General features: G+C 47.8%; 1 protein-coding gene across 1 annotated transcript in view; it reads right to left on the bottom strand.

The window, feature by feature from the left end:
• The window catches only part of TIAM2 (TIAM Rac1 associated GEF 2), a 131,276-nt gene that overhangs the window by 8,394 nt on the left and 108,622 nt on the right, over window positions 1-14,260 (bottom strand). The window contains exons 19-22 of the mRNA XM_067542450.1: window positions 12,482-12,600; window positions 10,751-10,859; window positions 8,512-8,570; window positions 7,174-7,279 (exon numbers count right to left, since the gene is read on the bottom strand). Coding sequence (XP_067398551.1) covers window positions 7,174-7,279; window positions 8,512-8,570; window positions 10,751-10,859; window positions 12,482-12,600 — 393 coding nt within the window. The remainder of the gene's footprint in view (window positions 1-7,173; window positions 7,280-8,511; window positions 8,571-10,750; window positions 10,860-12,481; window positions 12,601-14,260) is intronic.

Below are 14,260 nucleotides of genomic sequence, written 5' to 3'. Positions count from 1 at the left end.
TTCTTCGAGATGTGTTGCTCATATCCATTCCAATATAGGTGTGTGCGCGCCCCGTGCACAGATTCCCGGAACTTTTTCCCTAGCAAGCCCCGCATGGCCAGCTCAGGCGCCCCCTGGAGTGCCGCGCTCATATCGCGGTATAAAGGGCGCTGCTGGCTCCGCGGGTCCCCAGTCCCTTCTTTCTGCCAACTCCGACAGTGGGGACGGGGGTGGGTTTGGAATGGATATGAGCAACACATCTCGAAGAACAACAGTTACTGGTAAGTAACCTTGTTTTCTCTCTTCGAGTGATTGCTCATATGCATTCCAATGTAGGTGATTGCGTAGCCGTACCTTGGAGGAGGGTAGGAGTTATCGGTGACCTGCTCTAGACAGCACGGCTCTGCCGAACCCTGCGTCTTCCCTCGCTTGTTCCACGATGGCGTAATGCGACGTGAACGTATGGACTGACGACCAGGTCGCTGCCCTGCAGATGTCCTGCAGGGGAACCCTCTCTAGAAAGGCTGCGGAAGAGGCCTGAGCCCTAGTGGAGTGTGCTCTCACCGGCCCTGGGAGGGGTACTCCTGCCTGCTCATAGCATGCTTTAATGCAGGCAGTAATCCACTTGGAGATGCGCTGGGTGGAGACAGGCAAGCCCTTCATCCTATCTGCCACAGCTATGAAGAGCTGTGTCGACTTCCGGAAAGGCTTGGTCCTCTCGAGACAGAAGGCCAAGGCTCGCCTGACGTCCAGCGAATGTCCCCTCCATTCCTCCTCCGATCCATGGGGTTTTGGAAAGAACACAGGAAGGAAAATGTCCTGGTTACAGTGGAACTGAGACACCACCTTAGGCATAAAAGCCGGGTGAGGCCTCAGCCGGACCTTATCCTTATAAAAAACTGTGTATGGGGGCTCCGAGGTTAATGCTCTCAGTTCGGAGACCCTTCTGGCCGAGGTGATAGCCACCAGGAAGGCCACCTTCCATGACAAAAGGAGAAGGGAGCATGTAGCCAAGGGCTCGAATGGGTGACCCATCAGCCCGTTGAGGACCAAGTTGAGGTCCCAGGGTGGCACCGGGTCCCGCACCTGAGGGAAAGTCCTCTCCACCCCATTAAGGAACCTCACCGACATAGGGTGAGAAAACAGGGAGCGGCCCTCCATGGGTTGGTGGAAGGCCGAGATGGCCGCTAGGTGGACCTTGAGGGAGGCCAAAGCCAGGCCCTGCAGTTTAAGCTGCAGTAAGTACTCCAAGATGGCCTGTATAGGGGAGATGCTAGGGTGTAACCCTCTCGCTTCTGCCCACCCCGAAAATCTCCGCCACTTAGCTTTGTATGTTACTTGCGTGGACGGCTTCCTGCTGCCCAGGAGGACCTGTTGAACCTGCATGGAACAGGCTCTCTCTCCCTCCGTCAGCCACAAAGTCTCCAGGTGGTGAGGTGGAGGGAGGCCAGGTCGGGGTGCAACAATCTCCCATGGTCCTGGGAGATCAGGTCGCACCGTCTGGGTAGCGGAATTGGTTCGATGATGGAGAGGTCGAGCAGCATGCTGTACCAATGCTGCCTCGGCCACGCTGGAGCAATCAGGATAATGTCCGCCCTGTCCCTCTTGATTTTGAGGAGGACTTGGGGCAGGAGCGGGACAGGGGGAAAAGCATACATTAAATCCCCTGTCCAGGGAACCAAAAAGGCATCGGACAGAGAGCCCGGCTCACGACCCCTGAGCGAGCAAAACCTCGGGCATTTCCTGTTCTCCGCTGTAGCGAACAGGTCCAGACGGGGAGTACCCCACCGTTGGAAAAGGGAAGCCACTATGTCCTGGTGTAAGGACCATTCGTGGCGGGGAGAAAAAATCTGCTGAGGCGGTCTGCCTCGCTGTTCCGTACCCCCGGGAGGTGAGAGGCAGATAAATGAAACCCATGTCTCACCGCGAAGTCCCAGAGGTGAATGGCTTCCTGGCAAAGTGCCGAGGAGCGTGCCCCCCCCTGCCTGTTCATGTAGAACATGGCTGCCGTATTGTCCGTAAGGACTTGGACTACTCTGCCCCTGAGGAAGGGGAGGAAGGCCTTGCAGGCCAACCGGACCGCTCTGAGCTCGCGCACATTGATGTGCAGAGCTCTCTCCTCCGGTGACCAAAGCCCCTGGGTGCCCCGATCGTGAGAAATGTGGGCTCCCCATCCCCGATCGGATGCGTCTGTGATGAGCGTCACAGATGGGGTGAACTCTCTGAAGGGGACGCCCATCATCACTTCCCTGGGGTCCCTCCACCAATCGAGGGACGACAGCACCTGTGGGGGAACCAGGACCATTCTAGTTAGAGAATGCCTGTGTGGTACATACACCGAAGCCAACCACGCCTGGAGAGGTCTAAGCCTCAATCGGGCCAGTCTCACTACATATGTAGAAGCCGCCATATGTCCCAACAGCTGCAGGCAGTGCCTGGCTGTCGTCATGGGGGACAAGTGGAGATCAGATATGATGGCTGCCATCGCCTCAAATCTTGCTTGAGGCAGGAAGGCTCTGGCTTGTACCGCATCTAGCCTGGCTCCAATAAACTCAATACATTGTACCGGAGTGAGTGTGGACTTTTGCTCATTGATAAGCAGCCCCAGTCTAGTGCAGAAGTCGCGTGTGAGGAACAGACTATGTCTCACATGGGAACTCGACCTCCCCCTGATTAACCAGTCATCCAGGTAGGGGAAGATTTGAACACCTTTACGGCGCAGGTGGGCTACCACCACAGCCATACACTTAGTAAAAACCCTAGGTGCTGAGGAGAGCCCAAAGGGTAGAGACCGAAACTGATAATGGCGTCCCGCTACCACAAACCTCAAAACCGCCTATGGGCCGGTAATATCGAGATGTGAAAGTATGCATCCTTTAAGTCAAGGGCGGCATACCAATCCCCTGGGTCAAGGACCGGAATGATTGTGGCGAGGGAGACCATACGAAACTTAACTCGCCTAATATACCTATTTAGGCCACGGAGGTCCAGAATGGGCCTAAGGCCTCCCCTCGCCTTGGGGATTAAGAAATACTTAGAATAAAAGCCCCTGCCCTCTTCGGCCAGTGGGACTTCCTCCACTGCCCCCAACGTGAGGAGCGACCCAATCTCCTGCACTAGGAGTTGAACCGAGGCTGGATCCCCAATGGGGGACAGCCTTGGGGGGGGTGTTGGGAGGGGAGGTTGTAAGCTGGAGGGCGTACCCCTTGGCAATCACCTCCAGGACCCAGCGGTCCGTAGTGATGGCTTCCCATTCTGAAAGGAAAGGGCGAAGCCTGTCCCCAAACGGCCGACCAGGATCCCAGAGAGAAGGAAGAGTACTACCCTCCTGCTCTGGGTCAAAAACGTTTATTAGACTGATTACCCCCTTTTGCAGGCCCCTGCTGGCCCCTCGCAGAGGACCCTTGGCGGCCTCCCCTGCTGGGACCGCGGTAGCGCTCACGACCCCTCCTCTGCTGGGGTGGTCGAGGAGCCGGCCTGGGCGGGGGCGGTGGTTGCCTTTGGGCCTGCGGTCTGGACTGCTGCCTGGAGGCCTGAGGAGTATACAACCCCAGAGACTTCAGGGTGGCCCGAGAGTCCTTGAGAGCGTGGAGCTTGTCGTCTATCTTCTCCGAAAACAGACCCAGGCCATCAAACGGCAAGTCCTGGATAGCCTGCTGAACTTCCTGAGTGAGGCCAGAGGCCTGAAGCCACGAACAGCGGCGCATCACGACCGCCGAGGCCATTGCCCTACTGGCTGTGTCCGCCGCGTCGCTAGCCGCCTGCAGCGCAGCGGTAGCCACCGCACTCCCTCATGCAGAACCGTGGAAAAATCCGCCTCCTGGTCAGGGGGCAGCTGGGAGGCAAACCTCTGCATCGAGGCCCACAGGTTCTTATTGTACTTCCCAAACAGGGCCTGGTGGTTCGCTACTCTAAACTGCAGCACCGCAGTAGAGTAGATTTTCCTCCCGAACAAGTCCAGCTTACGGCCCTCCTCCAGAGAGCTGGGCGCAGGGTGGCTGTACAGGAATTCGAAAGGTTCCTTTGGGACGTAATATTTTCGTTCCACCCCCTTGGAGGTGGAAGGCAGGGAGGAAGGGGTCTGCCAAAGCTTCCTCGCTATCTTCATGACATTGTCATGCACTGGCAAGGTCGCCCAGTTCTCAGCAGCCCTCTTAAGGAGGTCTTGGTGGGCCCTGAAATCAAACAGGGGCCCTTTACGGTCCCTTGCCGCTGCCTCATCAGGTGAGGATGAGGAAGAGAAGGGTAGGGGTGCAGAAGAGGGTCCCTCCCCTGGGTCCGAGTCCTCCGAACCCTGCTCATGAACCTTAGGGGCCGGGGGGACTGGGGGGGCCACCACCGATTGTAGTGACACCGAGCCCTGGGGCATAGAGGCATTCCAGGGTCCCCAATACGGCCACTGCCAAGGTCCCTGGGTCCACCCCGCGGCCTGCAGGGAAGGCTGATGGAGCCGCACTGCCTTCTTGTCACCAGAGCCCCCCGTGCGTCGCTTATGTCGCCGGCGCGTGGAGCAGTCCGATGAGGACGACGTGGACCGGTGCCGACGTCTGCGGTGCCGGCGGTAAGAGGAGGACGGGGACGACGACGACGACGCACCCAATCTGCCCCTGCGGCGGGAGGACTTGCGATGCCGCTTCCCCCTCGAGACCGAGAGCGGTGCCGACGATGGCGACGCTGAGGGGAGTCCAGTCACCCCGATGTCGGTGCCGGTGCCATCACCGGTGCCGGTTGCAACGGTGCCATCACCGGTGCCGGGCCCATCGGTGCCGGAGCCGGCAACAGTGCCGAAGCAGGCGTCGGTGCCGGGATCAGCGGTGCCGCCAGATGTGAGTCGCTGCCTCTCGAAACGACCGACAGTGACCTCGATCGGTGCCGGGACGGACTCCGCACCGTAGATCGTGAGCCCGAATCCCGGTCCCCGCTCAAATCGGAGCTGGATCTGCGGCTCCAGCGACGGACTCGGGACCGCCCACGGTGCCGCAGTGCCGAGTCGCTCGACGACCTGGAGTCGGAGCTCGGAGGGGAGCCGACGCTCTCCACCCTCCGTGACCGTCTGGCAGGAGACTTAGATTGGGAGCGTCTCCAACCACCGGGACCACCCAGCGCGGGTTTGCCCCGAGACGCGGGTCCCTTGTCCCTCGGCCGAGGGGGGGACGGAGGCGTGGGCAAGGCCATGAGGGCTCGTGCCGCAGTAAACGCCTCCGGCGTCGACGGCCCTTGCAGGTGCACTCCCCCACCCCCAGGAGTCGGGGGAGGCAGCCCGCGCGGAGACCCCGGTGCCGGAGTAATCTCAACGGCTCTTGGCTGGGGCGTCTCCGTACTCCCACCGCCCTGCGCGGGCCGGGGGGAGATCTTGGGTGCGGCCGAAGGTCGTGCCGTCTTCTTGGCCACTTTAGAGGCCCGCGGCGGTGCCGAAAGCGGTGCTGGTGGGGGGGCGCTCCGCACCGACGACACACTCGGTGCCGACGGAGACCGGGACGGCTCGGAAGCTGGACGGAGCGCCGACTCCATTAAAATCGCCTTTAGCCTCGCGTCTCGTTCTTTCTGGGTCCGAGGCTTAAAGGACTTACAAATCTTACACTTGTCTCGACGGTGTTCTTCGCCAAGGCACCGGAGACAGCGGTCATGCGGGTCACTAATAGGAAAGGCTTTAGTGCACAAAACACAGTTCTTAAAGCCTGTGGAACCCGGCATGACTTCCAGTAGAAAGGACCCCGTCCGGGGTTCTAACTTATCACTATAACTATAAACTAACTAACTCTATAACTACTATTATAACAACAAACTTTGAAAACAGTCAAACAACTAGGGAATGAGCTACTTGCACGCAGCAAGAGGCGATAGTTCCAGCAACCGTCACAGGCGGAAAGAAGGAACTGGGGACCCGCGGAGCCAGCAGCGCCCTTTATACCGCGATATGAGCGCGGCACTCCAGGGGGCGCCTGAGCTGGCCATGCGGGGCTTGCTAGGGAAAAAGTTCTGGGAATCTGTGCACGGGCGCGCACACACCTACATTGGAATGCATATGAGCAATCACTCGAAGAGAGAACGTCAACTTTTCCAGAAAGAGACTTTCTATCATCCCTTCCACAAACACTAACGTGTTCTTCGTTACTTCTGCAGCCTTGCAATCCATCCTACCAGCCTATAACAGTCTGATTATTAGGGCTCTTTTCACCAGCCATTCAGGATCGTTGGTGTTGAACTTCCAGTGGCAACACTTTATGCAAGGAATAGCCTAGACAGGCTTCTCTTTGCTTCCGGGTCTGCTTTATCTCCTCTGCTGCTTCGCTGTCAACTTGTCATGTAATTCAGTTCTGCTACATCAGTATCTTCTTGACTGACTTACGTCTCATATCTAATGCACTTATATGGCCTTCCTCACCATAGTATCAGAGCCCTTCACAGTTGTTAATGTATTGGACCTCACACAGCCCTGAGGGAGGGAAGTGCTATTATCCCCATGTTACAGATAGAGGGATTTTCAAAAGCACTTAATAGCCATTGATTTCAGTGAATTGGCACTTAAGTTCATTTGAAAATTCTACCATAAGTGATTTGCCTAAGGTCTCACAAGAAGTCTTTGGTGGAGCAGAGAATGGAACCCAGCTCTCTGGCTAGCACACTACTCACTGGACCATCCGTTCTCTCATGCTGCATCTTGATTATATTCCAGGCCACCTCCTGGAAGGCCATGATATTGCACAGAGTGTCAAGTCTGAAAGAATTTGGCCCATGTTACAGTGTTATCATTAGGTTGCTTTGAGCAGCCTCTTCAGGTTTTTCACCTACCCTTTTGTTGTGAGTTTCTGCTTTGCCATGTGTTAATCCTAACTACTTTTTGCAACTCTGGTCTGAGTTTCTGTCATGGCATAGCAACATCACCCTAGCAAGTCAGCTTCAGGATAACAGTTTAACATCCAGCCTTCCTGAACATGTTCTCTGATTATAGAAGGAAAGGAAATTAGGTGGGAAGACAGAATATCTGATGGAAAACATCTATTAGTGTATAAAATCTGTAGCCCTTACAAGCACAGGCTACTACAGGGTGCGGCGGTGGGTATAGAAATATGTAGAGATAGATACAGGAGATTCTACAGTGTGTTCCACAGTTGGAAATGTCTCTCTGCTCACAAGACGTCAGGAAGCAATGTATAGAACAAGGAATGTTAAAGAACACCAAAATATAATTACCTGCTGTATTCCCCAGCCGGACTTGAAGAGCAGATAAAGGAATGAGCCAACGAAATTTAAATGGATCCAAGTCACCATAATTATGTGCAGCCCAGACATTATTGGGCTACAAAATGAAAAATAACCAAGATGTATTATTTTTTTTAAAAAGAGATAAAGCAACATAACGTATGATGTCCCTGTTCTTGATAAAATTGCCCAAGAACTCACTTCTAAAGGCAAATTTTATCCAAAGAGATTTGCTCCTTAAATACCTTACGGTTAGTTTGACCATCAAACAATGATACCTAGAACTTTAAGAATGCTAGAGAACTTCGAAAAATGGATTTTTAATAAATATTTCCACATGAAGGAAACTACCAGGGAGCAAGTTCACTATCATTTAGCAAAACAAACCCTTCAGGTTGACCACACTGCAACTGGCTTTGTTTGGCTTTCTTTGTTTTCCGTTTTTACAGTTGGTTATACTTCTCCTAGGATAAGTACATTACATTAACGCTCCACGTCATCTCCCCTCTGCTGTAATGAGCTTTTCACAGGGGAAAAAACCCTGCTAGGCTAACGAAGGCAGGGTTTATTTCTTTCTGGATTTAACTGCTCATGGTATATCATTCTCTGCAAGTTATTTCAATACATTCCCTTCACTTGTTTCCTTGTGACCTCCTGGGGCACAGAGTGGGGGATATTTCAGGTAATTGGGGCATCTAAAATACGATACTTAGCTGTAAACTGACATTTGTTCTAGTTATCCCAGTCAAATAAATGTTATCTTTTCATACTGCCTTTAATAGCATGTACTATGCTTTAGCCATGTGGCTCACCAGTTTAGGACAGGACATAAAGAATGCCATATTCACTTGATACTGTAGGGAGAAGTTATGTAATTGGCAAATAACTGAGTTTGAATTATGCCAGGATACCCACATTAATGAAAAGTTCCCTTGGTTCTTTAATAACTCTCAAATAGTTAAGACTTCAGTTTTATATCTCATCTGAGAAAAATCACCTCCCAACTTCCGGCTGGAGCACTAGTTCACACAGAGACAATGTGCTACTTACTGAATTAGTAACACAATTTGTTGCAACACCCAGGCTGTCCTCTAGTTTCAGTCAAATATTGAACACTTCAACCAGTTTAGCCTGTGAGATCAAGTGCAGCCCACTGTGATATGACTGCATTAAACCAGCAGCTTGTACCACTCACTTTTCTTTCAGTGTTGGCACACTCAATTTTGAACCCTAGATGACCTAGTGGTCCCTTCTGGCCTTAAACTCTAGGACTGTATGACCCTATGCATAAATATCTATACCTTGAATGGAAATTACTATCAGACTTACCAATTTCTTTTTCAGTTTGCAGTTCTCCTTATACACCAGTATGACAGCCCGCTTAAAAACTGAAAGGGAAAATAAAAAGGCCTCTGATTGTGGGTGTAGTATTCAGCAAAACAGATGTGATGGTTTTACTGACTATTTACATTTATTTCTAGTTATCCACAATCTATGGGGTACTTCTTGAACTTACACAAAAAATAAATTCCCATAGCAACTGCTTAACTGTGATACAAGTCTGTCTGTGCCACAAAACTACTTTCTTAAAAGAATTAGGATTGAGTAATACAATTAGAGAACCTGTCCCCCTGTATCAAGCTTACAGCAATTGGCCTTTAATAAATGTAGATGTACAAATTGAAAACGTTATTGTAAAGAAGTGACATGCCAGCAACTTCCCTTAGGGGGAAGGAAAGTGTTACAGAAAAAAAGAGGCCTATTATAGATGTTGCCAGATCTGTTCTTTGACGCAGTTTAGCATTTTGTTTAGAGTATGACAAACTCCAGAGCTCTTAAAATTCCTGATTATCTGTCTAAACCAGTGTTTCTCAACCTGGGGGTTTAGAGGGGTCGCAAGTGCAGAGCTGGTATTGGGGGTGGCAAGAAAGGCAATTGCCTGGAGCCACAGGGGCGCCATGAAACTAAGTTACATGCCTCAGCTCCGTGGGGGTGGGACTCAGGCTTCAGGGGTACAGTAGTTTGGAAAGGTTAAGAACCACTGGTCTAAACTATTACCATCATATCTGAGTTCCTCACACTCTTTAATGTATTTATCCTCAAATACCCCAGTGAGTTAGGGGCGTGCTATTCTCTCCATTTTGCAGATGGGGAATGGAGCCACTCAGTGAGTTGCCTATGGTCACCTAGGAAGTCTGTGGTGGAGTTGGGGAACTGAAGCCAGGTTTCCTAAGTTGCAGACCATTGGACCATCCTGCCTCTCCCTGTATCACTCAGATATTTTTCTTTAGGGCTGGGGCTTGGGAATTCCCAGTGCCTGGCCCCACGTGTTCAGTATATACGAATCTGATAAATCCAACTGTGTTAATCTGTGGGCAAAGAGGTGGTGCCTCCTCATGCATGTATTTCAATTTCAAACAGAAGTGCCCACTTGCCTAACGGCTATCTACATCTGGCATGCTAAGCATTATTTTTTAGCTGACCCTCAATTCCTACATAAATAGGCTGTGGCTAAACTAGACTGGGTCTCTGTTATTCATTTTTAGCTGACAACTAACTCAACCCTCAAAGTTATTCACTATATTCAACTACCCACATAGGTGCATGCCCTATAGTGGCAATGTTTGCAGAGATGGGCTAAGGTCTTTGATGATGGTAGAGCAGGCAGAGTGAAAAGACACCACAGAGAAGTTAGTGGGCATGTTACTAATCTCAGTTCCAGGTATCTAGCCCTCTATCATCTACATCTCAATAAAACTTCCAGAGGAGTTGGGGAAGAATGTTCCTGTGACAAGACTGCAGTGTCAAGGTCCAGCAGGAATTTTTTTCCCCCACACAGTAAGTTTAGCTTCATATATTTGTTGGCTGACCTTTGGGATACACTGCAAGGCTTATGTATTTCACCAGGCTTTCCTGGAGAGGGTGGTATTATTGGTAATGGATCTGGAGGTTTTCTGTAGCTGTTGATCCACAATGTCAGTTCTGTCTGCGTTTTTATAAAAGCAAACAAATGCCTAGAGGTTTCTGACAGATTGCTTTGAATTAATACCTATATTATGTACTCCCACTTTCACCTCTATTTTTAGGTTAAAAATAATCTGGATGGTACTGGGCCAGACAATGCATTTTGCTGCAGTGGTTTCAAGACAGTTTTGAGGTTAACATCTGGTTCTAATTCACAGGGCTGAGAGGAGATGAACTACTTACCAGCACCCTTTGGAAGCTTAGCAGCTTGTTCAAAACATAATTATTGAAATGTCTTCTGAAACGGGAATAGCAATTATGCAGTTTATGTTCACATAGAAGAGAGATGTGGGTAAGGGGGCGCTAACAGAGCAGACTGCAGCAGGAAATGGAGAAGGATGAAAGCCCTACAACCCTGCTCACCCTGGCAAATATCCCAGCACTTCTGTCTGTCCTCCATATTCAGGACCACCCCAAACATTACATGGCTATAGCAGGGCTTACATTTTTAGTTAGTCTAATTAGTAAAATGTGAGAGGTCATATTTTACTAGTGAGAAGAGGTACTCGATATCTTTAGGGTTTTCTCTTAATAGAACACTAACCAAACACTGTAAGTTCAAGGTCTTTTCTTGCTTTGCCCAGTGACAGGAAAGGATTCAACCAGGAAACTGTAGAGTGCATCAGAAGTTCTCCCATTGAAAGTTCTGTGACCTGTATTAGATTATAAAAAATAAGTGCAGTTAATGTCTTGATTAACAATCATTAACCACAATGTTAATGAGTGCAGGCTGATGGCAGTAAACAGGCATACTTTTTATTTATTTTATATATAAAACTGCACTGAGCCATGATTGTGTAAACAGCAACATATTTTAAAAGATATTGCCCATAGAAATAATAGCACATAAGTTACAGAAGCTGGATGATTTGCCTCTTAGATCTTATTTTTGTTACTTAATCTGAAGAATGTTAGGTCTGACCTGAAGTTCAGTCATTGACATACAGCCATGTGTGATGTTCCTTTATCATCCCTTTCATTTCTATAGACTAATCAATGTATAAGACCCTGTCACGGACTGAATTAGGACATGACTGGTGCTCTTAAGCTTTTCTTTCTCTCTTCCAGAACAGAAATAATTTGGCTCTTTTACCAGGATGGAATTTAAAACAATGAAATCAGTAGCTGTCATCTGTTCTGCACCTTTAAGGATCCAGCTAAATGGTAGATCCACTTATACATCATTGGCCATTTAGAGAGCTCACTGGTCCAGTTCTGGGAGACAGTGGGACCTGATCCGTTATGCTTGCACCAGTTTTCTTTTAAAATATTGTAATAAAATAACCAATTTGATTAAAGGGGTGATAAATACACATTTTACTTGTATGCACGTTCATGTTGGAAGCTCAGATCAGAGCAACTAATTTTGATATATTAGAAACAAAAAAGTTCTTCCTGGATGCTAAGGGTCTCTCACACCAGAAAACATATTACAAACATTTATAGACAAAAGGGGCCAGTTCCACAGCTGGTGTATAGTGGGGCTGCTCAACTGAAGTCAGCAGAGCTATGGCAGTTTATCCTAGCTGATGTGCTAGCCCATTACACCAACTAATGTTTTTTGCTTTGATAAATAGCCATGTACGTATCAGCACTAGATGAATTCAAAATTATGGCAATGAGCATTAGAATGAATCCTGCTAGAATCTTTTTGATGACAAAAGATTCCATTTTCTGAAATCCAAGCACTCTGATGCCTAATATTTGAACTCGAGCCTTGGAATGTGGATAATCTATACAGTATTTCAAGAAGAGGATGTCTTTGTTTTTTTTCTTGCTGTGAATTACAGTGGCTGTCTGCTCCCAACAGCCCTTCATGGCAGACCAATAGAAGGCTCTGGCAGCAGTTTGTGTAACATGACAATACCTGTTGAGGACCTATCTATATGAACAGTTAGTTTGCAGCATGGGGTGTAAAACTATCTTGCACTTTCCTGCTGTACACGAAATGTCCGTGTGGAGCTTGCTGATGTGCACTAAAAGTGAAAGTGCACCTAGCATGCTTTGCAACATAAAATTTTAGTGCATGTCAGTAGGGTCCACAGGAACACTGACTATGCAGCAGGTTATTGAGAGGTAGATTTCCACTCTAACTTGTCCTGCACTGATTGTTTGTATAGACAAACTCTTTGAGAAGGAAATTTGATGGGATAGACACAAACCTCAATTCCCAATTAAGATCCCCTTCATGACTTCAATAAGAGTTAAGGAAATACAGTATCTTCCGGGATTACATCTGAAGTGTGAATAATATATGTTTCGTTCTTCCTCTTACCTCTTTCTCTGTTCCACTCTGATCTGCAACTAGTTGATCAAACACAGTACCATAGTCCTCATATATCTTCTGCATCTCATTGATGTGACTGGCTACTTTTTCCATTGCCTTTAGCGCTTCTGCAGTTTTTAAACAAATCCACCATTTAACAGACAAATAATTCAGTTTCATTTTATAAATGCATGATTTATTTTATTAAACCCTAGGAGAGATTTTTATTCATGTCCAAAGCCACAATGGTCCATGATCAACAATAATTATGATATCATTACTTTACTTAGTCATAGTAAATATTGGCTCCACACTTGCTGATCAGTATATTCTAAGAGCTTCTTATATGATGTTTTAAGTACCTCAAAAGACTGAAATAAATATTTTTAGTAAAAAAGCCATAAATGACATAGAAGTTCAGCCTGATGGCATGGTAGTAAATATAGCTGTGGTGATGGCACCATTAATAGAAACAAGAATCAATTAATAAAGCTATTAGGAGCTTCAGTTTGACTACAGCCACACTGAAATAAGCTATTCTCATGAGTTTTACAATAAAAAAAGTAGAGTTTGGCTCAGCACAGGAAGACTTGAGGAAATACAGTAGCAGGCCATGCAGGCTCCTTGTGTGTCGTATCTTGGGAAAACATTCATGCAGTTAAATTCTACAGGCCAGCTTTTCTCTTTTTTTACTATTATAAGAAAGGCTTTGAATTTCACTGGATTTTGTAGTCCTGCATAAAGGGGTTGGGAGAGGTGAGGTTTGCTTCTCCACACCCTGCCAGATGTTAACTGAGCATTCCTTTCATATTTTGGTGTCAATTTATTCCACAAGAAACTCATCTCAAGATAGCTCTTCTGCATCAAAAACTATTTTCTTTTATAAGAGTTTCCCCGATTCTTGGGGTTTTTTGGCACAACTGTATGTTTGACTTTTTTTTTTTTTTTAAGTGATCAGGGTTGCTGATACCTGTGTTAACTTGGTGTCTACTTTGAATCCTCCATAAGAATAACATTCAAGGCTCTATCCAGTTCCGTTTGAAGTTAAAGGAAAGTTTTGCCATTGATACCAGACAAACTTATATCTGGCCATATGTGATAAGCCCATTGCTTCAATGTTAGCCTCATGTTTTTCACTTACAATAGATTTTTGCTCAGTTTATACGTTGTTAAAATGAAAAAAATTACCCCATAAAACATTTCCTCAAAAGCCAGATCCCTGAGGTGCTGAGTGCTTTCAGGTTCCACTGAAGTAATTTAATATCCTAGTAAAGGATTCAAATGGGGAGTTTTGCCTGTGTGAAGGCTGGTGGATTAAGCACTAGGAATATAATCAACCCTACTTCCTTTCCTGTTGTGCCTGAACAGAAGTTCTTTTCCTTTTTAAATTGCGAGATTGCAAACTTCTGAAGTCATAAATCCATCTCTACTAAAATGACGGTTGCAGGCCATTTTCTCGTTGATTTGGCTGAGTTTTTTTAACATGTTTCGACAGTGAATAATAACCACAAGACGGAGCTTTCTTCACCATTTCCTATCTCAATGAAAAAGAAAAAAGAGAGCACCCTGAGCTGTCATGATTGTACTCCAAGAATAATACAGACTGGGAAGCTTGGTCCCATCCAGCAGGGCAGCTCTTGGCCATATCCATTTTTTCAAAGACATCCATAAACTTCAGCACCTAGTAATAATTTTTTCTGGAAACAACAGAAAGTAGCTGGCTCTTAATCACATTTAAAAAAAAAAAAAAGAGAGAGAAAGTAAGTATGATTCTCTTCAGGGTTTGAG

Source organism: Emydura macquarii, unplaced genomic scaffold, assembly GCF_026122565.2.
Source record: "Emydura macquarii macquarii isolate MOO-44397 ecotype Brisbane River unplaced genomic scaffold, CSIRO-AGI_Emac_v2 contig_705, whole genome shotgun sequence".
NCBI lineage: Eukaryota > Metazoa > Chordata > Testudines > Chelidae > Emydura > Emydura macquarii.
Note: the sequence above shows the minus strand (reverse complement) of the source record. Positions and strands in the feature narration are given on the sequence as shown.